This window comes from Onthophagus taurus, chromosome 1 (genome assembly GCF_036711975.1).
Source record: "Onthophagus taurus isolate NC chromosome 1, IU_Otau_3.0, whole genome shotgun sequence".
Taxonomy (NCBI): Eukaryota; Metazoa; Arthropoda; class Insecta; order Coleoptera; family Scarabaeidae; genus Onthophagus; species Onthophagus taurus.
The window spans coordinates 39,603,168-39,626,157 of NC_091966.1; the positions used below are offsets into that span (position 1 = coordinate 39,603,168).

The window sequence follows — 22,990 nt, forward strand, 5'->3', positions numbered from 1 at the left end:
AACGGATATCCTATTACTTACCTATTACTTAGTACTCCACCATTCACAGGAATTAGTATCTCTTTTAGGTGTTGGACACTGCAGATAATAATCAAGTTCAACCCCAATAGGATTTTTTCACTTAATACAACTTTATTTATATAAAATCTCTTGTTGCAGTTTCCTCTAGTTTTCTTCTCTTAGCTTGTAATTCACCATCACCATTCATTACTAACAGAACTGTAGCTGTTATCACTTTCGATTATTAATTAAAGTATCCTCTTTTTAATGGAAAACGCCGTTTTGAAAAATCACTTTCAGTTCTTGAGAAATAAATTTTTGAAATGATTGAAAATGTTGTCGAATTTTGCAATTTTCGCCGATTAAGTTTTAAAAATTCGTATAAAATCCATTTCTTGGAATATGAGTATGAAAATTTCCCAAAGTGTTAATAAAAGTGTCCTCTTTCCAATGAACCAACCCGTTTTGAAAAATATTTTTTACTTTTTGAGAAAACAATATTTGAAGTTTTGATAAAATTTTCGATGTTGCAATTTTCATCGATAATTTTCAAAATTCTCTATAAAATTCATTTCTTGAAGGATCCTTGTAGAAATATCACCAATTATTAATTAAAGTATCCTCTTTTTAATGCAACAAGCCGTTTTGAAAAATCGCTTTTAGTATTTGAGGGAAAAATTTTTTAAATAGTCGAATTTTGCAATTTTCGCCCATTAAGTTTTAAAAATTCGTATAAAATCCATTTCTTGGAATATGAGTATGAAAATTGCCCAAAGTGTTAATAAAATTGTCCTCTTTCCAATGAACCAACACGTTTTGAAAAATAACTTTTAGTTTTTGAGAAAACAATATTTGAAGTTTTGATAAAATTTTCGATGTTGCAATTTTAATCGATAATTTTCAAAATTCGCTATAAAATTAATTTCTTGAAGGATCCTTGTGGAAATATCACCAATCATAAATTAAAGTATCCTCTTTTTAATGCAAAAAGCCGTTTTGAAAAATCGCTTCTAGTTTTTGAGAAATAAATTTTTGAAATGATCGAAGATTTTTTCGGATTTTACAATTTTCACCGATTAAGTTTTAAAAAGTCGTATATAATCCATTTCTTGGAATATGAGTATGAAAATTTCTAAAAGTGTTAATAAGAGTGTTCTCTTTCCAATGAACCAACCCGCTTTGCAAAATAACATTTAGTTTTTGAGAAAACAATATTTGAGGTTTTGATAAAATTTTTGATGTTGCAATTTTCATCGATAATTTTCAAAATTCGCTATAAAATTAATTTCTTGAAGCATCCTTGTGGAAATATCACCAATTATTAATTAAAGTATCCTCTTTTTAATGCAAAAAGCCGTTTTGAAAAATCGCTTCTAGTTTTTGAGAAATAAATTTTTGAAATGATCGAAGATTTTTTCGGATTTTACAATTTTCACCGATTAAGTTTTAAAAAGTCGTATATAATCCATTTCTTGGAATATGAGTATGAAAATTTCTAAAAGTGTTAATAAGAGTGTTCTCTTTCCAATGAACCAACCCGCTTTGCAAAATAACATTTAGTTTTTGAGAAAACAATATTTGAGGTTTTGATAAAATTTTTGATGTTGCAATTTTCATCGATAATTTTCAAAATTCGCTATAAAATTAATTTCTTGAAGCATCCTTGTGGAAATATCACCAATTATTAATTAAAGTATCCTCTTTTTAATGCAAAAAGCCGTTTTGAAAAATCGCTTTTAGTTCTTGAGAAATAAATTTATGAAATAATCGACAATTTGTTAGAATTTTGCAATTTTCGCCGATTAAGTTTTAAAAATTCGTATAAAATCCACTTCTTGGAATATGAGTATGAAAATTTCCCAAAGTGTTAATAAGAGTGTCCTCTTTTCAATGAACCAAAGCGTTTTGAAAAATAACTTTTAGTTTTTGAGAAAACAATATTTGAAGTTTTGATAAAATTTTCGATGTTGCAATTTTCATCGATAATTTTCAAAATTCGCTATAAAATTCATTTCTTGAACGATCCTTGTGAAAATATCATCAATTATTAATTAAAGTATCCTCTTTTTAATGCAACAAGCCGTTTTAAAAAATCGCTTTTACTTCTTGAGAAATAAATTTTTGAAATGATCGACAATTTTTTTGAATTTTGCAATTTTCGCCGATTAAGTTTTAAAAATTCGTATAAAATCCATTTCTTGGAATATGAGTATGAAAATTTCCCAAAGTGTTAATAAGAGTGTTCTCTTTCCAATGAATCAACACGTTTTGAGAAATAACTTTTAGTTCTTGAGAAAACAATATTTGAAGTTTTGATAAAATTTTCGATGCTGCAATTTTCATCGATAATTTTCAAAATTCGCTCTAAAATTTATTTCTTGAAGGATCCTTGTGGAAATATCACCAATTATTAATTAAAGTATCCTCTTTTTAATGCAAAAAGCCGTTTTGAAAAATCACTTTTAGTTTTTGAGAAATAGATTTTTGAAATGGTCGAATTTTGCAATTTTCGCCCATTTAGTTTTAAAAATTCGCATAAAATCCATTTCTTGGAATATGAGTATGAAAATTGCCCAAAGTGTTAATAAAATTGTCCTCTTTCTAATGAACAAACACGTTTTGAAAAATAACGTTTAGTTTTTGAGAAAACAATGTTTGAAGTTTTGATAAAATTTTCGATGTTGGAATTTTCATCGATAATTTTCAAAATTCGCTATAAAATTCATTTCTTGAAGGATCATGGAAATATCGCCAATTATTAATTAAAGTATCCTCTTTTTAGAGTTGCTTCGTTAGTTCATCAAAAAAATTCATTTTGTATCTTGGATCCAAATAAGTTGACATATCTTATCAGGTTTCTTATTAATTTCATTTTTATTCAAATATTGCAATAATGTAGCAATATATACCCTATATTGCCACATTATTGCTTATGTCTAAGACACAACATTTTCCATAAAACTCCGTTGTTACCTACCGACATAAAGGTTCAAGACCTCAGGACAATATTAAGGTTCATCAAGGACCTACATTTTCCCTAAACCTTTGGAGGGCTAAAGTTACAATAAGATAATAATAATAATAATGATAATAATCACTTCAATAATGCACCAGAAATTATAACCATAATGGGCGAATACATCTATATCCAGATAGGATAGTTCCATCACTACTTAAAGGTGTTAAAAATTTTTAAAAAAAACCAACACGCGGAAACGAATGATTCAAAAAAGGCAATCCTTAGTAGGATTTTCTTTTCCGTAGAAATTTAAGCACGTACGATGTCGAGTACGCTTGGACTTTTTCCCGTATGGAACGATTAGCGATTTTTAGCGGTCATTTTCTCCGCAACAACATCTCTAATTGCCCCCGCAAAAAGGTCGATGTCACTCGCTTTCAATCGCGAATCAGAGCTTTCTTTTAATTCTGTCATTATTTTAAACCCAATTAAAAAAACGAATCTATTTTGAAATAATTAAATAAAGTTAATCTAACACAAATATCGTTATTTCTTCGTATCCATAACGAGTCAGTGAAAGTTATGACACTAACTTATGGTCAGCGATGACGCCCACCTTATTAACAACCGAATTCACTTTTCACCACAGTTCCATATGTACGATATCTTTAAGGAAAACCAAAATGGGTGTGTTTCGTTAGAATTTCAGTACGCAATCCTAAGTGAGATTTGTACGAAATGCATTTACTCTTTGTTGAGGTGAAAGAAAGTTAATTTACGATGATGGTATAATACACACCGCGCCTTGAACTTTATTTTGCAACCTGACCACGACTGCTTCGCTCTTGTAATCGGTTTGGTGATTGAAGTTCAAGTTAAAGAGCCTTATTTGGAGATTTTAGTACTCCTCGTTCTTGCGTTTTATGGAATTACAGGAAATTTCTAATTGATTCCTATTGAAAAGGAAAGTTTTTAGTGTCATCTGTCTTTTTTTATTTAATTTTTATCTTCTTGTATTATTAATGTGGATTGTAAATCTTAAAAATTTCAAATTCAAGTCGAATGTTGTTGATTGTTAAGATGGACGAACTTTTGGTTTCTCTTTCTGTCGGTGAACCGAAGAATCGTGGCCCCCGTAGCCTTGTGCCTTGGCCTTGCAACGCACGACGAAAAGTTCGGAGGGTGACAACTCGAGGGAGAAAGCTGAAGGCCCCACTTTCATCCTCTAACCCGAGACTATTTATTGAATGGAACTTGGGTTCCTCCGACACGAGTTGAACGGTTTCGTCTTGGTGAAGAACGAGGAAACTCGTTCTAGTGGTTCCCGAAAAATATGAAGGTCCACCGGAACTTAGTGGTTAGTGATTTAATTTTTTTTTTTAGTTTTCTTAAATCTATAATTTAAATTTTTTTAAATTCTAATTCTTAACCTAACAATTATCGTTCGATTAATACATCTTGAATGGGATTGTAAATATAAACAAATAAACATAGTCATTGTAATAAATTTTAAACTTTCTTCACTTTCTTAGTTTAAAGAGATCTAACAAGACCATTTAGGATTTCTATTTACTTTTTTTCATTAACCCGTTAACACAGAAACCAAACAAGGAATCTGTTTTGAAAAATATCTTTTGAATTTTTTACGATTCATTTAAAAAAGAATTTGGTTGCAATTTGTATCGATTAACTTTAAAGTTATGTAAGAAATCAAATGCATGGAAAATTTTTATGGAACTGTCACCAATTATCAATAAAAGTATTCTCTTTTCAATAAACTCATCGAACTTGAAAAATAATGTTTAGTTTCTAAGCAACAAGATTTTAAAGTCGATCACAATTTTTATGATTTTAATGTATTTCGATTAATATTAAAAAAATTCTAAGTGATTATATTAAAAATCATTTATATTATTAAGAAATGTGTCTACTTTTCATTAAAGATAACCGTTTTGAAAAATAACTCTTAGTTTTGGAGATATAAATGTTTGAAGTTGACACATTTTTGAGTTTTCCACTATTTTTCGATGATCTTTTAAATACTGTGAAAAATCGATTTCTTGAAAAATGAATACGAAATTTCGTGAAAGTGTTAAGAAAGATGTCTACTTTTTAATAAATTTATCCGATTTGAAAAATAACTTTTCATTCTTCAGCTACACGCTTTTGAAGTTGGTCGAATTTTGTTGCAATTTTAAAAACTTTCAATTTTTATCGATTAACTTTGAACCTGTGTGAGAAATCAAATTCTTGGAAAATTTTTGTAGAATTATCATCAAATATCAATAAAAGTATGTACTTTTCAATTAACACGTCGAATTTGAAAAATAAGTTTTAGTTTCTTTGTAACGCTATTTTAAAGTTGATCACAATTTTTATGATTTTTATGTATTTCGATTAATTTAAAAAATTCTAAGTGATTAGTTGCTTGGAAAATTGTTATGAAATTTCCATAAATTGTTAAAAAATGTGTCTACTTTTCATTAAAGATAGCCGTTTTGAAAAATAATTCTTAGTTTCGGAGATATAAATGTTTGAAGTTGACAATAATTTTTGAGTTTTTTACTACTTTTCGATGATCTTTTAAATATTGTAAAAAATCGATTTCTTGGAAAATTATTACGAAATTTCGTAAAAGTGTTAAGAAAGATGTCTACTTTTTAATAAATTTATCCGATTTGAAAAATAACTTTTCATTCTTCAGCTACACGCTTTTGAAGTTGGTCGAATTTTGTTGCAATTTAAAAACTTTCAATTTTTATCGATTAACTTTGCACCTGTGTGAGAAATCAAATCCTTGGAAAATTTTTGTAGAACTATCATCAAATATCAATAAAACTATGTACTTTTCAATTAACACGTCGAATTTGAAAAATAAGTTTTAGTTTTTGTGTAACACTATTTTAAAGTTGATCACATTTTTTATGATTTTTATGTATTTAGATTAATATTAAAAAAATTCTAAGTGATTAGTTGCTTGGAAAATTGTTATGAAATTTCCATAAATTATTAAGAAATGTGTCTACTTTTCATTAAACATAACCATTTTGAAAAATAATTCTTAGTTTCGGAGATATAAATGTTTGAAGTTGACAATAATTTTTGAGTTTTTTTACTATTTTCTGATGATCTTTTAAATATTGTAAAAAATCGATTTTTTGGGAAATTATTAAGAAATTTCGTAAAAGTGTTAAGAAAGATGTCTACTTTCTAATAAATGTAACCGATTTGAAAAATAACTTTTCATTCTTGAGCTACACATTTTTGAAGTTGGTCGAATTTTGTTGCAATTTTAAAAACTTTCAATTTTTATCGATTAACTTTGAAGCTGTATGAGAAATTAAATGCTTGGAAAATTTTTGTAGAACTATCATCAAATATCAATAAAAGTATGTACTATTCAATTAACACGTCGAATTTGAAAAATAAGTTTTAGTTTCTGAGTAACAAAGGTTTGAAGTTGATCACAATTTTTATGTATTTTTTGTGTTTGGATTAATTTTTAAAAAATTCTAAATAATTAGGTTCTTGGAAAATTTGTTATGATGGTGACATAAATTATAAAAAAATTTATCTATTTTTTAATAAAAATATCAATTTTGAAAAATAACAGCTAGTTTCGGAGATATGAATGTTTGAAGTTGACAACAATTCTTGAGTTTTTCAGTATTTTTCGATTAATTTTAAAACGTTGTGAAAAATTAATTTCTTAGAAAATTAAAATGAAATTTCGTAAAAGTGTTAAAGATATCTACTTTTCAATAAAATTATCCGATTTAAAAAATAACTTTTAGTTTTTGAGTTACGAATTTTTGAAGTTGGTGGAATTTTGTTGCAATTTTAAAAACTTTCAATTTTAGTCGATTCATTTTAAAGCTGTGTGAAAAATCAAATCTTTAGAAAATTTTTGTGAAACTATCAGCAATAATTATCAATAAAAGTATGAACTTTTCAATAAACACATCGACCTTGAAAAACGAGGTTTAGTTTCTGAGCAACAAAGGTTTGAAGTTGATCACAATTTTTATATATTTTTTGTTTGGATTAATTTTAAAAAAATTCTAAATAATTAAGTTCTTGGAAAATTGGTTATGACGGTGACATAAATTATAAAAAAATGTGTCTATTTTTTAATAATAATATCAATTTTGAAAAATAACAGCTAGTTTCGGAGATATGAATGTTTGAAGTTGACAACAATTTTTGAGTTTTTCAATATTTTTCGATTACCTTTAAAATGTTGTGAAAAATTAGTTTCTTGGAAAATTAAAATGAAATTTCGTAAAGGTGTTAACAAAGATATCTACTTTTCAATAAATTTATCCGATTTAAAAAATAACTTTTAGTTGTTGAGGTACGAATTTTTGAAGTTGGTGGAATTTAGTTGCAATTTTAAAAACTTTCAATTTTTGTCGAAATCAAATCCTTGGAAAATTTTTATGGAACTATCAGCAATTATCAATAAAAGTATGAACTTTTCAATAAACACATCGACCTTGAAAAACGAGGTTTAGTTTCTGAGCAACAAAGGTTTCAAGTTCATCACAATTTGTAATTTGTTGTGGATTAATTTTTAAAAAATTTTAAATAATTAGGTTCTTGGAAAATTAACTTGAAATTTCGTAGAAGTATTAAGAAAGATGTCTACTTTTTAATAAATGTATTGGATTTGAAAAATACCTTTTAGTTATTGAGGTTCGCATTTTTGTAGTTGATCACAATTTATATGAATTTTTTGTTTGCATTAATTTAAAAAAAATTCTAGATAATTAGGTTCTTGGAAAATTGTAACGAAGGTGACATAATTTGTAAAAAAATGTGTCTATTCTTTAATAAAGATAACCGTTTTGAAAAATATCAGCTACTTTCGAAGATATGAATGTTTGAAGTTGACAACAATACTTTCGGCTTTTCTTCATAAAATTTAAAACGTTGGGAGAAATCGATTTCTTGGTAAATTAAATTGAAATCTAGTAGACATGTTAAGAAAGATATATAGTTTTCAATAAAGATATCCGTTTTGAAAAATAACAGCTAGTTTCGGAAATATGAATGTTTGAAGTTGGCAACAATTCTTGAAATGATCAGTATTTTTCGATAAACTTTAAAACTTTGGAAAAAATCGATTTCTTGGAAAATTAAATTGAAAATTAGTAGAAGTGTTAAGAAAGATGTCTACTTTTCAATAAAGATGTTCGTTTTGAAAAATAACAGCTAGTTTCAGAAATATGCATGTTTAAAGTTTACAATTCTTAAGATTTTCTGGTTTTTTCGATAAAATTTAAAACGTTTGGAAAAACCGATTTCATGGAAAATTAAATTGAAAATTCGTAGAAGTGTTAAGAAACATGTCTACTTTGCAATAAAGATATCCGTTTTGAAAAATAACAGGTAGTTTCGGAAATATGATTGTTTGAAGTTGGTAACAATTCTTGAGATTTTCAGTATTTTTCAATAAACTTTAAAACGTTGGGAAAAATCGATTTCTTGGAAAATTAAGTTAAAAATTCGTAGAAGTGTTAAGAAAGATGTCTACTTTTCAATAAAGATAACCGTTTTGAAAAATAACAGCTAGTTTCGGAAATATGTATGTTTGAAGTTTACAATTCTTTAGATTTTTGGCTTTTATCGATAAAGTTTAAAGCGTTGGGAAAAACCGATTTCAGGGAAAATTAAATTGAAAATTCGTATAAGTGTTAAGAAACATGTCTACTTTTCAATAAAGATATCCGTTTTGAAAAATAACAGCTAGTTTCGGGGATATGAATGTTTCGAGTTGGCAACAATTCTTAAGATTTTCAGTATTTTTCCATAAACTTTAAAACGTTGGGAAAAATCAATTTCTTGGAAAATTAAATTGAAAATTCGTAGAAGTGTTAAAAAGGATGTCTGCTTTTCAATAAAGATATCCGTTTTGACAAATAGCAGCTAGTTTCGGAGATATGAATATTTGAAGTGAACAACAATTCTTGAGATTTTTGGCTTTCTTCGATAAAATTTGAAACGTTGGGAAAAATCGATTTCTTGGAAAAATAAAATGAAATTTCGTTAAAGTGTTAAAAAAGATATCTAGTTTTCAATAAAGATATCTGCTTTGAAAAATAAAAGCTAGTTTCGGAGATATGAATGTTTGAAGTTGGCAACAATTCTTGAGTTTTTTGGCTTTTTTCGATAAAATTTTAAATATTGGGAAAAACCGATTTCATGGAAAATTAAATTGAAAATTCGTAGAAGTGTTAAGAGGTCTACTTTTCAATAAAGATGTTCGTTTTGAAAAATAACAGCTAGTTTCGGAAATATGCATGTTTGAAATTTACAATTCTTGAGATTTTCGGCTTTTATCTATAAAGTTAAAACGTTGGGAAAATCCGATTTCAGGGAAAATTAAATTTAAAATTCGTATAAGTGTTAAGAAACATGTCTACTTTTCAATAAAGACATCCGTTTTGAAAAATAACAGCTAGTTTCGGAGATATGAATGTTTCGAGTTGGCAAAAATTCTTAAGATTTTCAGTATTTTTCCATAAACTTTAAAACGTTGGGAAAAATCAATTTCTTGGAAAATTAAATTGAAAATTCGTATAAGTGTTAAAAAGGATGTCTGCTTTTCAATAAAAATATCCGTTTTGAAAAATAGCAGCTAGTTTCGGAGACATGAATATTTGAAGTGAACAACAATTCTTGAGATTTTTGGCTTTCTTCGATAAAATTTGAAACGTTGGGAAAAATCGATTTCTTGGAAAATTAAAATAAAATTTCGTTGAAGTGTTAAAAAAGATGTCTACTTTTCAATAAATATATCCGTTTTGAAAAATAACAGCTAGGTTCGGAAATATGAATGTTTGTAGTTGATAACAATTCTTGAGTTTTTCAGTATTTTTCGATACATTTTAAAACGTTGAGAAAAATCGATTTCTTAGAAAATTTAATTGAAATTTCGTAGAACTGTTAAGAAAGATATCTAGTTTTCAATAAAGATATCCGCTTTGAAAAATAAGAGCTAGTTTCCGAGATATGAATGTTTGAAGTTGAGAACAATTCTTGAGATTTTCGCCTTTTTTGGATAATATATAAAATGTTGGGAAAAACCGATTTCATAGAAAATTTAATTGAAAATTCGTAGACGTGTTAAGAAACATGTCTACTTTTCAATAAAGATATCCATTTTGAAAAATAACAGCTAGTTTCGGAAATATGAATGTTTGTAGTTGATAACAATTCTTGAGTTTTTCAGTATTTTTCGATAAATTTTAAAACATTGGGAAAAATCGATTTCTTGGAAAATTTAATTGAAATTTCGTAGAACTGTTAAGGAAGATATCTAGTTTTCAATAAAGATATCCGTTTTGAAAAATAACCCCTAGTTTCGGAAATATGAATATTTGAAGTTGGCAACAATTCTTGAGATTTTCAGTATTCTTCGATAAACGTTAAAATGTTGGGAAAAATTGATTTCTTGGAAAATTTTATTGAAATTTCGTAGAATTGTTAAGAAAGATATCTAGTTTTCAATAAAGATATCCGTTTTGAAAAATAACAGCTAGTTTCGGAGATATGAATGTTTGAAGTTGGCAACAATTCTTGAGTTTTTCAGTATTTTTCGATAAACTTTAAAACGTTGGGAAAAATCGATTTCTTGGAAAAGTATTAAGAGAGATATCTACTTTTTAATAAATGTATCCGAACTTTAAAGCTCAACGAGAAATCAAATCTACAAAATCCCCGATTAGTAATAAGAAAATGAAGTTTTCAAAGAAAGTATTTAACTTGAAAAATATCTTTATCTTTGCAGTTTTTAAGTAATAAATTTTTGAAATTCTTATATCTATTTGTATTCATTCATCTTGAAACAATTCTCTACTTTGTGTGAGTTGTAAATTCGTAACTTTTTCTTTCACCTGCCCTTGGTGAAAGCTCCCTTTCGCACCAATACAGACCTCTGCTTTATCCGCCAACTGTTTCTTTCGTTTTTTTATGTTCATTTTTATTTTCTGCTTCGCCTTTGAGGTTTCCCTATTAAATTACGTGACGCGGGACTCATTCAGATCACTTTCATCGATTACGATTCTCTACGCGCGTAAAGTCTCGGTCATCGTAAAGGTTGCTTGACGGTATGAAAGCGAAAGGCTTTCTCGAACTCGTTATATGTTTATGTGGGTTTTCGCAAGAATCTTAACGTTGTGTAATAACATGATAAAAAAAACTTTCACAATTTGCTCAAAAAAATATGTAAATATTGATCGTTAGAGAAAGAAAGAAAAATATTATTGTATATCTGTACTTTCCTTTATATCCATAAAGTTCAATTTTATGAGTTGTGTTACGACTTTTTTGATTAATTATACTTTCACTACGTGTGTTGTGTATCTAAACTATTTAATTACAACATTGATATCGTTAATTAATAACTAATTTTCTTTTAGATTGCTTTTTATGCAGTGCTACAACTTACCTTAATTCTTGGAAAAGCCATCGAGAATCGGTCCCAACCCGAAGCTAAAGCTTTATTTCAACCGTAAGATTAATTTATTTTGGATTGACAAAAAAAATGATTTTTGTTTAATTAATTACAGAGTGGTTGCTCAAAAACGTGTTGGAAATGAATATCTTCCTCAAAGTTTTGATGATCACCACCATGATGAGCATCACGTAGTCGATGATCACCATGAAATACACGATCATCATCACGACCACCACGATCCAGGGTTTTGGAAGAAAAAGGTGATTTGGAAAAAAGGATGGAAAAAGATTTGGAAACCCGCCAAGAAGCAGATTTGGAAACCTGCGTGGAAAAAATATTACAAACCCATTTGGGTACCAATAACGGTCCCAGCTTGGAAAGATGTTAAAGTTCCCGATTGGAAAAAAATATGGAAACCAGTTTGGAAAGAGATAAAAGTCCCAGCGTGGAAAGAAATTCAAGTTCCCGACTGGAAAAAGATTTGGAAACCAGTTTGGAAACCAATTTCAGTCCCAGCTTGGAAAGAAATTCAAGTCCCAGATTGGAAAAAAATATGGAAACCCGTTTGGAAAGAAATTCAAGTTCCCGCATGGAAAGATATTCAAGTTCCCGCATGGAAAAAGTTATGGATCCCCGAATGGGTTAAAGAAGGAATTCCCGGTGAACATTTTCTCGGAAAAGATCATCACGGAAATGAATACACAGCTCACGACGTTTGGAAAAAGAAATTAATTTGGAAACCTTTATGGAAAAAATACTGGAAACCGGCCAAAAAACAAATTTGGGTCGCCGATAAAAAATTGGAATGGAAAGAAGCTTGGAAACAAATTTGGAAAACAGAAAAGAAACAAATTTGGGTGGCCGATAAAAAATTAGCGTGGAAAGAGGCGTGGAAACAAATTTGGAAAACAGAAAAGAAACAAATTTGGGTTGCGGATAAAAAATTAGAATGGAAAGAAGCCTGGAAACAAATTTGGAAAACTGTACAAAAACAAATTTGGGTTCCCGATAAAAAATTGGAATGGAAAGCGGCTTGGAAACAAATTTGGGTTCCAGATTGGAAAGAAATTTGGGTTCCAGGATGGAAACAAATTTGGAGACCTGTCGTAATATCCGAATGGTTCCCAACACCAGATCACCACGATGATCACGATCATCATCACGGTTGGGATCGAAAAGATGTCATCCCCAGTGAATCAGTTAAAAAGTACACAGTTACCAATGCAACCGATGTATTAGGAACGTTTGAAAGCAAAAAGCAACCAATCCAAAGCAAAAAATGGCAATTTCCACAATCATAAATAAACGTTACTTTTATTTTCCAAATAACTTAAAGAGCCTGTATATATTTAGATTTAGAGATGACTGACTCGAATGTGTTATAGTGTAAGAATTATTATTTTGAATGATTTTGTGTGCTATTATGACCTCATACTTTGTTGATTTTTATGTTTTATTTAATAAATTACAATTTAATAACATGTCGTATTTCTTGTCGACTTTTTTTGGTGTTCTATTGCGGTGAAAGTAAGATTAAAGTAACATACACAAAGGAATTTACATGAGACGTACGCGAAAATTTTGTTTACAAACTAAACCGGTAACTTTCACTGATAATTGATTCTCGTTTGGGCGTCGTGGCTCGTGTCGATGGATAGAAAGAATCGAATGGTAAATCGTTTTCTAGTTATCTGGGATTCAACAATGTGAACAGTGAAAGTAAATATTTTCATTTCAAATTGATTAATGTTAGAAAAACGATTAATTTGGTTAAATTGGTTTCAAGATGTTTAAAAAATGTATGGATATGGTTTTATAATTAGTTAATATTAGATTATTTAATCATTTTTTCGTTTAAATTTATTTATAATTTACAACATTTTGTATTTCTGGTGGAGGAGCCGGATTAATTACGTATTTGAGGTTTGCATTAGAATTGCTGATGAATTTTATCTACATATAATATCTGTCAAATTCTTGTCAAGTTGGTAATAGTTGGGAAGATTAACATTATATCAAAGTGACGTTCTCACTATCTTATATCAACATAAAATCATAACGTAAAACATAAACTAAATTCTAATTACACTACTATTTGTATAAATAATCACTATAACATATTCTTTATCATCAAGGTTTATTCTTTATTTTATATTCATTTTAATTCAATAATTTATTTTAATTGACTTTTAAGGTTAGAAGTGTCGTTCTGACGTAAATAAACGTCATTGAAATGGAAAATGTCACTTTGACGTTTAACACATGTTTTAAATAAGAAATTTTAGTAAGAAAGTTTGTAAAGAAATCTACTTAACTCGAAAAACTTCCATGATAATAATGTCTGGGACTATTTAAATCCAAATACATTCTCAAAAAGCCTTATTGGACCCCACAATATTACGAGTGATAACAAAAAAAATCGTAAGAATGGTCGCCAACTTAATTTTTCGCATAATCGCGTCATTGTTTATAGAATACTGTAATTAAGACATGAGATAGAAAAATATAATAACCCACTTTACCCTTACAAAATCACCTTACGAAGTTAAGGGACAGAAAATAAGCACGTGTTCGAGGTTTGCATTAGAATTGCTGATGAATTTTATCTATATACATATATCTGTCAAATTGATATGAAGTTGGTTACAGTTGGGAAGATTAACATTATGTCAAACTGACGTTCTCACTATCTTATATCATGATAATAATGTCTGGGACTCTTTAAATCCAAATACATTTTCAAAAAGCCTTGTTGAACCCTACAATATTACGGGTGATAACAAAAAAACTGATTTTATTGCTCCAAATTAATCAACAAAGTTTTGACAGGAACATAACCTAACTTTTTTATCTTGTCAATTTAAAATTTTTGTGAATTTTTAAAAATTGTAGTGGTTTATTTAAGAAAAAGCAAGTAAGTCGATTGATTTTATTAATTTTAAATCATATAATAATTATGACCTAATAGATAAAACTTTTTGGAGTTAAAAAGAGAAAGAAGCATATTGTCATATTTCCTCATTTCCGAAGACTTTGTACAACCTACAACATTTTAGTGTATATAATGGCGTTTTTGATGGATTTAAGTGTTTAAATGTTGGTAGTAAGTATAACTATAAGCGCTATGCTCCTAAATTACAAATGAAATAGAATTAGATTTAATCTCTAGATAGTAATATTGAAAATTAAATTTTATGTGGATTATATTTTATAGGTTATGTCATGTCTTAATTACAGTATTCTATAAACAATGACGACTTCCACCCAAAAAGTGGAAGTCGTTTTTATACATCTTTTCCCTTCATTTCATCTCCATCCTTTATTTCTTCCTATTTTTATGGATTTTATTAAACATTTTCTTACTACATATAACATCATTTACCTTACTTTTTCTTAAATAATTTTTGAAATTTAAAATGACAAGATGTTGCTGTCAAAATTTCACTGATTAATTTTGTGTAATAAAATCACTTCGCGGGATCTTAAATCACTAGAAATATATAGTCTAAATGCTTATAAACGTATTTTGATTGCCTTTTCGGTGTAATTAAACTTTTTTTTCATAAAAAATCTTGTATTTTGGGGAGAGTAGCCGTCGATGATTCAAATGTCAAAAGTACGATTTAATATGTTACCGCTAGATGGCGGGGTAATTGTTTTAATAATTAATTTTCTCTTTTTAACTCCAAAAAGTGTTATCTATTAGGTCATAATTATTATATGATTTAAAATTAAAAAATCAATCGACTTACTTGGTTTTCCTTAAATAGACCACACCAATTTTTAAAAATTCACCAAAATTTCAAATTGATAAGATAAAAAAGTTAGGTTATGTTCTTGTCAAAACTTCGCTGACTCATTTTAAAGGTTTTTTAATAAACAATACATAATGAAAGAACACCATTAAGTTGTCCATTTGTCTATTATAATATATGATAACTAACTTCAGGTTTAAAATGTCAACCTCAATTTTGACATATTTGTAATCTTCTTTAAAAATCCTTTAAAATGAGTCCAAAGATGATACGTTTAATTCCAATATTACTCGAGATATAAGCACCTTCCGGTTTGAAATGTCAATGTCATTTTGACATACTCTTAATTTTTATAAAATGTCTTAATATTTGTGACAAAAACAAAAATATAATAAAAAAAAATTAAGGTTGGTATTAATATTTAAAAATTAAATTGCTATCTTCATTGTTGCTAACTTCAAGGGTTTAATGTTTTTTATTCTAACTTTTTTGTTTTTTGAGATAAGTGCGTCATCTTTGGACTGTAATGACAAATATGTCAAAATTGACGTTGACGTTTCAAACCGGAAGTGATTGTATTTCCCTTAATATTAATGTTAAATATGTCGAGTTTGGACTGATTTTAAAGGATTTTCTATGAAATTGACGAATATGTCACAATTAAATGTTGAAAATTCGACCTTTTTGGTTTTTTGAGATAAATGCGTCAAGTTTGGACTCACTTTAAAGGTTATTTTATAAAGATTACGAATATAATAATAAAATTAAAGTTGACATTGACAACTGAAAGAATTATTAAAGAATGACATGTAAAGTGGCTCTCATAAAGAAAGCGATCTCTTGAATTTTTTGCTTTATTAAATATGTTTTCAAAAATAAATAATATAAATACAAATAAATAAATAAATTTGGTATCAATAAAGTTCACGTTAACCTTAAAAGTAAATACATCGTTAAGTTATAATAAGCGAATTCATCAACGAGAACTTTTGTATCTCGCAAAGCTGTTTCAACTAACGGTGATGAAGTGGTGCGTATGGAATCCATTCGTTTATGTTTATTGGTGTCCACACTTTTTTCCATACCGGAATGTAAATCTTAAAATAAAAATATGTTTAAAATATACTAATTTTATAACAATATTTACCGTTTTTGGAACCCAATGCTTCACCCAATGAGCTTTCCATTGCGATTTTGTTGCCCAATGTCCTCCTATGGGAACTTCCGCTGGTACTTCCACGGACCTTTAATTGGATTTAATTATTTTATTTTAGTTATTTAAAATAATAAATTACCTCCTTGTAGATTTTTGTTGACAAGTTACGATCGCACATATCACACTTAATAAAACAACCAAGATCTGAAGAAAAAAAGCTTTTTAAATACTTACAATAAGTAAATTAACAAATACTAACATAAATTTTCATTATAAACTTTCACGGAAAATCACTAATTGCATTAGACGCGTTATTCGTTGTAACCGCCAAGAAGAAACGATAAGAAATGTTTTAAAGAGGAAATTGTAACGACGTATTATATATATAGTTTAAACGTCGGCTGAATATTCAACAAAGGAAAGTGTTATACATCTTGTAGCATTTAGGTCATTATCGAAAACGAGGTGCGCATTTGATTACGAATCTTCTATTTAACCTTAACTTTCAGTTCTACAACGTATGTAGAATATAATAAAATAACTTAAAAAAACGTTTATATTCGTACGATTATGATGAAATTCGTTGTTTATCACTATTATAAACAAATAAAAGCTTAAAGGTCAAGCTTTCACCATAACAAAGACAACTTCAGGTATACTAAAAGTCTTCCCGTTACAAGCATCAAATAAACATCATTTCTTCTAATAAATTGTGCTGTATAAGTACGAAGGCTTTCACGGCCGGTGGTAATTAAACTAAAACTAGAACTAACACTATCACTAGAACTAACACAAGACCTAGAACTAGTGTCAACTTTAATTCTGTTATTATATTCCTAATCTTCATAAAATAACCTTTAAAGTGAGTCCAAACTTGACGCATTTACCTCAAAAAACCAAAAAGTTCGAACTTTCAACTTTTAATTTTGACATATTTGTCAACTTCATAAAAAATCCTTTAAAATGAGTCCAAACTCGACATATTTAACTTTAATATTAATGGAACTACAATCACTTCCGGTTTTAAACGTCAATGTCAATTTTGACATATTTGTCATCTTCATTAAAAAACCTTTACAATGAGTCCAAAGATGAGGCATTTATCTCAAAAAACAAAAAAGTTTGAATAAAAAACATTAAACCCTTGAAGTTAGCAACAACGAAGATAGCAATTTAATTTTTAAATATTAATACCAACCTTAATTGTTATTTTTTTCATTATATTTTTGTTTTTGTGACAAATATTAAGACATTTTATAAAAACTAAGAATATGCCAAAATGACATTGACATTTCAAACCGGAAGTTACTTATATCTCGAGTAATATTGGAATTAAGCGTATCATGTTTGGACTCATTTCAAAGGATTTTTCACGACGATTACAAATATGTCAAAATTGACGTTGACATTCTTAACCGAAAGTTGACCGTAACTTCATTAATATTGAAGATAAATATGTCGTGTTTGTATTTATTTTAAAGGTTTTTTAATGAAGATTACAAATATGTCAAAATTGAGGTTGACATGTTAAACCTGAAGTTAGTTATCATATAATAGTCAAATGGACAACTTTATGGTGTTCTTTCATGATGTATTCTTTATTAAAAAAACATATTTCCGATATTTGAAACAAATACATTTGTTGAACTATTTAATTTATATTTGTTTTACACAAAAGTTGGAATAGATTGCATTATTTCACATTTTTTATTAATATTCAGTATTAATGTTAAATGACTTAATAAATTACTGATAGATAGCGCTCATATATTTTGTTTTTAATTCAAAGAAACATAACAACATTTGTTTATATTAAACAATTTTATTTAAGGGTCAAATTAAAAATCCTGTTTTTTAAGATGGATTACGAAAACATAGAAAATACCTTCGTAAAAATGCATCTCTCTAAACAAAAACTTCGTATTAAAAAAATTGAACGTATGTGGCGCCATCTGTTGGGGATATTTTAGAATTATTCAGCTAAGAACCGAACCACTAGTATACAGGTTGGATTGGGTTTATATTATAAAAGCTTCAACCACAGAATAACTGTTTGGAAAGTGTTTGGAACCACTATGTGGCTCCAATTAATGTTCCGACTGGTTGGGAATTCCTCAGATACAATTATCTATGTATGGCAATTACACCTGTCAAATAATGCCGCCACATTTCAATATCACTGCATCATATGACATGTGAGATTGCATCTGACGAGCTTCCAACGAATTATAACTTATAACGTTAGTTGAAACAAAGTTATAATGTTAATTATAATTTAATTATTTAATCATGCCATTATTACTTTATTATACTCTTACCGAAAAATCACTTTAAAATGACGTTTTCATCTGTCATTCTGAACAAACTTCAAGTAACTTAAAATTTTAAGTTGAAATTAGCGGCAAATTTAAAAATATAAGACTAATTGGAATCTATACTTTTTAAATTAAAAGAATGATACTGGTAATAATTGTTATTGCTCTCTCTCATCATTCCCACTATTAATAATAAAATTGTTAGTTTAATTAAATTATTTCAGTATAGACGCTAATGCCATCTTACGGTGGGATTTCGACATACAATCAGTCCCAAGTTCTATCAAAGATCTCTGGGGCTGATTTACACCTAGAAAGTTGAAGAAATTGCTGTTTTTAACACTTTAATGTTGTTGGACAAGAAATTATCCATAAGAATGCTTTAACTTAACGCACAAGAAACTTAACTAACCATTAAAAATTATCTACAAATTTTACCACCATTCAAAAATTAGCGCCACCTATAATTGAATAACTACACTTTCAATTAAATTTTGTTGTATTAATTTATCATATAAATGTAAGATTAATATAAAAATGTTCAACGTTTTCTCAAATATAAAGTTATTTTTTTTAATTATTTATTATAATTTTCAATTTATAAGAATAATAATCATCATGACGTTAGCTTTTTAAAATATGTCAAGTTTGAAACGTCACCTGTCATCTTTATCCAAATGCATTTTCACAGGTTAATTAACATTAAAGTATTGTTTTAATTTAACAACTTATAACTTTATAATAATGGCTGGTTCGGCACTAAGGCGACTTATGGCAGAATATAAACGTAAGACACCAAAAAAAGAATTTTTTTTCCTCTAAAATTAATCAATATTTACAAGATTAAGGGTATAATGTAAACTTTTCTGTATATTTAGAATTAACGTTAAACCCCCCAGAAGGAATCATAGCGGGACCAATAAACGAAGAAAACTTTTTCGAATGGGAAGCATTAATAACGTAATTAACTTAAAATAAATTATTAAAAAACGCATCAATTTTAATGTAAAGATTATAGGGGACCCGAAGGAACTTGTTTTGAAGGTGGAGTTTTTCCTGCAAAGTTAACATTTCCCCCTGATTACCCTTTAAGTCCGCCGAAAATGCAATTTACGTGTGAGATGTTTCACCCAAACATTTATGCAGATGGGAAAGTTTGCATTTCTATTTTACATGCACCCGGTGATGATCCAATGGGGTATGAATCAAGTGCTGAGAGATGGTCACCTGTTCAAAGCGTAGAAAAGATATTGTTATCTGTTGTTAGTATGTTAGCAGGTAAGTTATAAGAGATTTAAAAAAATTATAAATGATTAATTGTTATGTTTTTTTTTAGAGCCAAATGATGAAAGTGGTGCGAATGTTGATGCTGCAAAAATGTGGAGGGAAAATAGAGATGAATTTAATAAAATTGCAGAAAGAATTGTGCGAAGAACTTTAGGTATTCCCACTTAAATAAAATAAGAAATAGTGAAAAAAATTTTGATTTTATTGGGGTTTTATTACCTTTATTTTTATTATTTCAAATAAACAGAGTTTGTTGATAGATATTTTAACATGTCGTCCACATAAATCTATATATTATGTAAGCACAACTATTTTTTTTTCTTTGTAATTATTTTAGGGGTTTCGATATATATTTTATTTGTTACAAAAATACGTTTTTTTAACTCGTCCTTTCATTTTTTTTTAATCAATCTCTTAAACATTAATGTTTTAAATTAAAAAAAGAAAAGAATATTAGTTTTAGATGAAATATAAAAACCTAAAAACGTTTTCTTTTGGTATAATTAAAAAATTAATCATATATTGCCTTATTTATGATTTTCGTGGATGTATCATATTTTATTTCATTTGATATATTTCTTTATATCGTTGTGTATCTGTTTTATGGCACAGTAAACCATTTTTATTTCATTTTTCGAAGATAAACAACATTTTTTCAAGTTGTTTGTTTTTTTTTTAAATTAATTCACATAAATTATGTGATATCCAAGACAAAATATGACCTAATTCTAATCTTTTTTTGTTTCATTTAAAACTGTTGTAAAAGTATTGATTACAACGTGGCGAAAACGTTTTTAGGACGGACCGTTTAATGTAACCACAATTGAACATATATAACTTATTCTTTTCGTTTTAGATTGATTTTTATTTTTTAAATTTTATTTGGACGTACAATAAGTCTTTTTTGGGAGGTATTTGGTACATTTAATAAGGTTTTTTTCGATAAATTCGAGTTGTTTCTAAAAAAAAGGAATTGAGTACGGAAAAATATTTATTTTTTTCTTTTTTTGGGGAAGAGTTTAAGATTAAGAACAATTAATTCGTATTTGCCTCAAAGTTGGTTTTTTTTTAAACTTTGAGGCAAAAATCTACATCTTAATTAAACTTAATTAATATTTAATAAAAGAAATAAAGAAAACGAAAAGATAAAAATGTATATAAACTCGTTTATTAATTATTATTAAGTTAATTTTAAAAAACTCATACATATAAGCTAAGATAAATACAAAGATTTGATTGTATTTAACCCCAAATTTTTGTATTTATTCAGATCGTAAATTAAAATTAAAAACGAAACAACAACTTCAATGTAATAAAAATACATTTACTACATAGAATTTAAAAAATTTACCAAGAAAAAATAATATTCTATGTAATTCTATGTACAAGATAGAAATTTACAACAATCACAGATAAGACACGTTTTTACATTCTCTGTCAAAACATATTCCTCAATTTGAGAAATTGCACATGATACATTTTTTTATTCGTCTCCAACAAACGTCCTCTTTTTCTACCTCTTCGTCCGCGATTTCGGCTTCTTCGTTTTTTTGCTGAAATCATCATCGGATTGGGAGAGTTCTTCGAATTTTCTTTTCGACTTCCCTATAATCACAACCATAATCAATCACTTTTTCACAATAATTATATATTATTGTCGTTATAATAAAGTATGTCCAACAAAAAAAATTCATTTCAAGATTAATTAAAATCTAAAACAAATACTTTTTAAACACAATTCTTTTTATTGAACATAACAATAAAAATCTCGTATAAATAATTTCATTTTGATTAAATTAATTTTTGTTTTAATTTTGGACAATTATTTCTTACGAGAGTTAATGCAAAAAAGGGTTAATAAATAAAGCAAAAGAATTCATGCGAAAGCACAAGAACATTTATTTTGATTATTTTTCTATTTATTTATATATTTTTTTTGGGATGGATATATAACGTACCTTTAGTGAGATTTTGAAAAGTCTGTTGTTTTTCTCCGTTTTGCCTGGGCTTATATCCTAAAAGAAAAGGTACATGCATTAAAAAATAACCGAATTGTTGGGATATCAATGCATTTTATGTAATAAAATTAGTAATTTTGCAAAATACCTAAACATATTAATTTGTAATATTTAAAAAAATGATATATGTTCAATCTCAGCTTTTTAATTTGAGGTTAGATTATTCCTTTTTAATGTTTCCATTGATGAAGAAGTTATTAAACTGACTGGGTTCAGACAACAAAGACAAAAAGCAAGGCGAAATCTTTAAACATACAGTGTGTTAATCAATTATCGTACCCGATGTCATCATTGCAAGTATGCAACCAATATCACACTGAATATATCTGAATGCGCAAATTGCGTATTACAATACCAGTACTGTGATATTGGTTGCATACTTTGCAATGATGACGTCGTGTACGATAATTAATTAACACACTATACATTATATGAAGTTAAGAATAGTTGTCTTAACATGTTATTTTAATTTTTTCAATAAAGCGTTATTTTTAATTTAAATGTTGACCACAATTTTCAGCCGTGTAGCTGTTATGTGCTTCAGTAGGCAACTTAATTGTTGGACTGTGTTTCAAAGGCAGGCGGTGTTTCGAATCCATTGTTTAAGAATAGAAAAAGTGAATGAAAATAAGAAAAGCTTCAGACACGCTCAAGCTGATTAAATTTCCCAAATCTTCATCAAAATCACCTATTGACCACGATGAGGTGAGTTACTCAAATTACATGAGTTGTCTGCAAGAGTCTTTCATTCAAAATTTGCCCAAAAAAATCAAACATCATCCAGTGGCTGACCAAATGAAGTTCACAAAATCAGAATTGTATAAAACCTTGGGTATCCATTACTATAGTTGTTTTGGTTGCCTCTCGTCTGATAGCTACCATCTTAGCTGGGTTTTTCTTATGTCATCTATTATGTCCATCTTATGTGTGTTACTCCCATAATTTCCTTGGTGATCCTATTCATTTTACTTACCACTCTACGACAATAAGTCATTTCTTTTCAGGATTTTCTCCGTTTAGCAGCTACTGTATTATGCTC

General features: G+C 27.9%; 3 protein-coding genes across 3 annotated transcripts; 2 read left to right on the forward strand and 1 right to left on the reverse strand.

The window, feature by feature from the left end:
• Nucleotides 1-4,215: 4,215 nt before the first annotated feature.
• On the forward strand, nucleotides 4,216-12,894 carry LOC111421622 (uncharacterized). Its single transcript, XM_023054790.2, has 3 exons — nucleotides 4,216-4,316; nucleotides 11,383-11,474; nucleotides 11,533-12,894. Exons 1-3 carry the CDS (start codon nucleotides 4,293-4,295, stop codon nucleotides 12,719-12,721), a joined length of 1,305 nt encoding a protein of 434 aa, XP_022910558.2. The 5' UTR covers nucleotides 4,216-4,292; the 3' UTR covers nucleotides 12,722-12,894.
• Nucleotides 12,895-16,015: 3,121 nt separating this feature from the next.
• LOC111421619 (uncharacterized) lies at nucleotides 16,016-16,768 on the reverse strand. Its single transcript, XM_023054788.2, has 4 exons — nucleotides 16,591-16,768; nucleotides 16,471-16,535; nucleotides 16,323-16,419; nucleotides 16,016-16,272 (listed from the first exon to the last, which is right to left on the reverse strand). Exons 1-4 carry the CDS (start codon nucleotides 16,600-16,602, stop codon nucleotides 16,189-16,191), a joined length of 258 nt encoding a protein of 85 aa, XP_022910556.2. The 5' UTR covers nucleotides 16,603-16,768; the 3' UTR covers nucleotides 16,016-16,188.
• Nucleotides 16,769-19,285: 2,517 nt separating this feature from the next.
• On the forward strand, nucleotides 19,286-20,303 carry LOC111417695 (ubiquitin conjugating enzyme 7). Its single transcript, XM_023050053.2, has 4 exons — nucleotides 19,286-19,433; nucleotides 19,525-19,606; nucleotides 19,665-19,924; nucleotides 19,983-20,303. The coding sequence occupies exons 1-4, from the start codon at nucleotides 19,391-19,393 to the stop codon at nucleotides 20,099-20,101; spliced, it is 504 nt and encodes a 167-aa protein (XP_022905821.1). The 5' UTR covers nucleotides 19,286-19,390; the 3' UTR covers nucleotides 20,102-20,303.
• The last annotated feature ends 2,687 nt before the right edge of the window (nucleotides 20,304-22,990 follow it).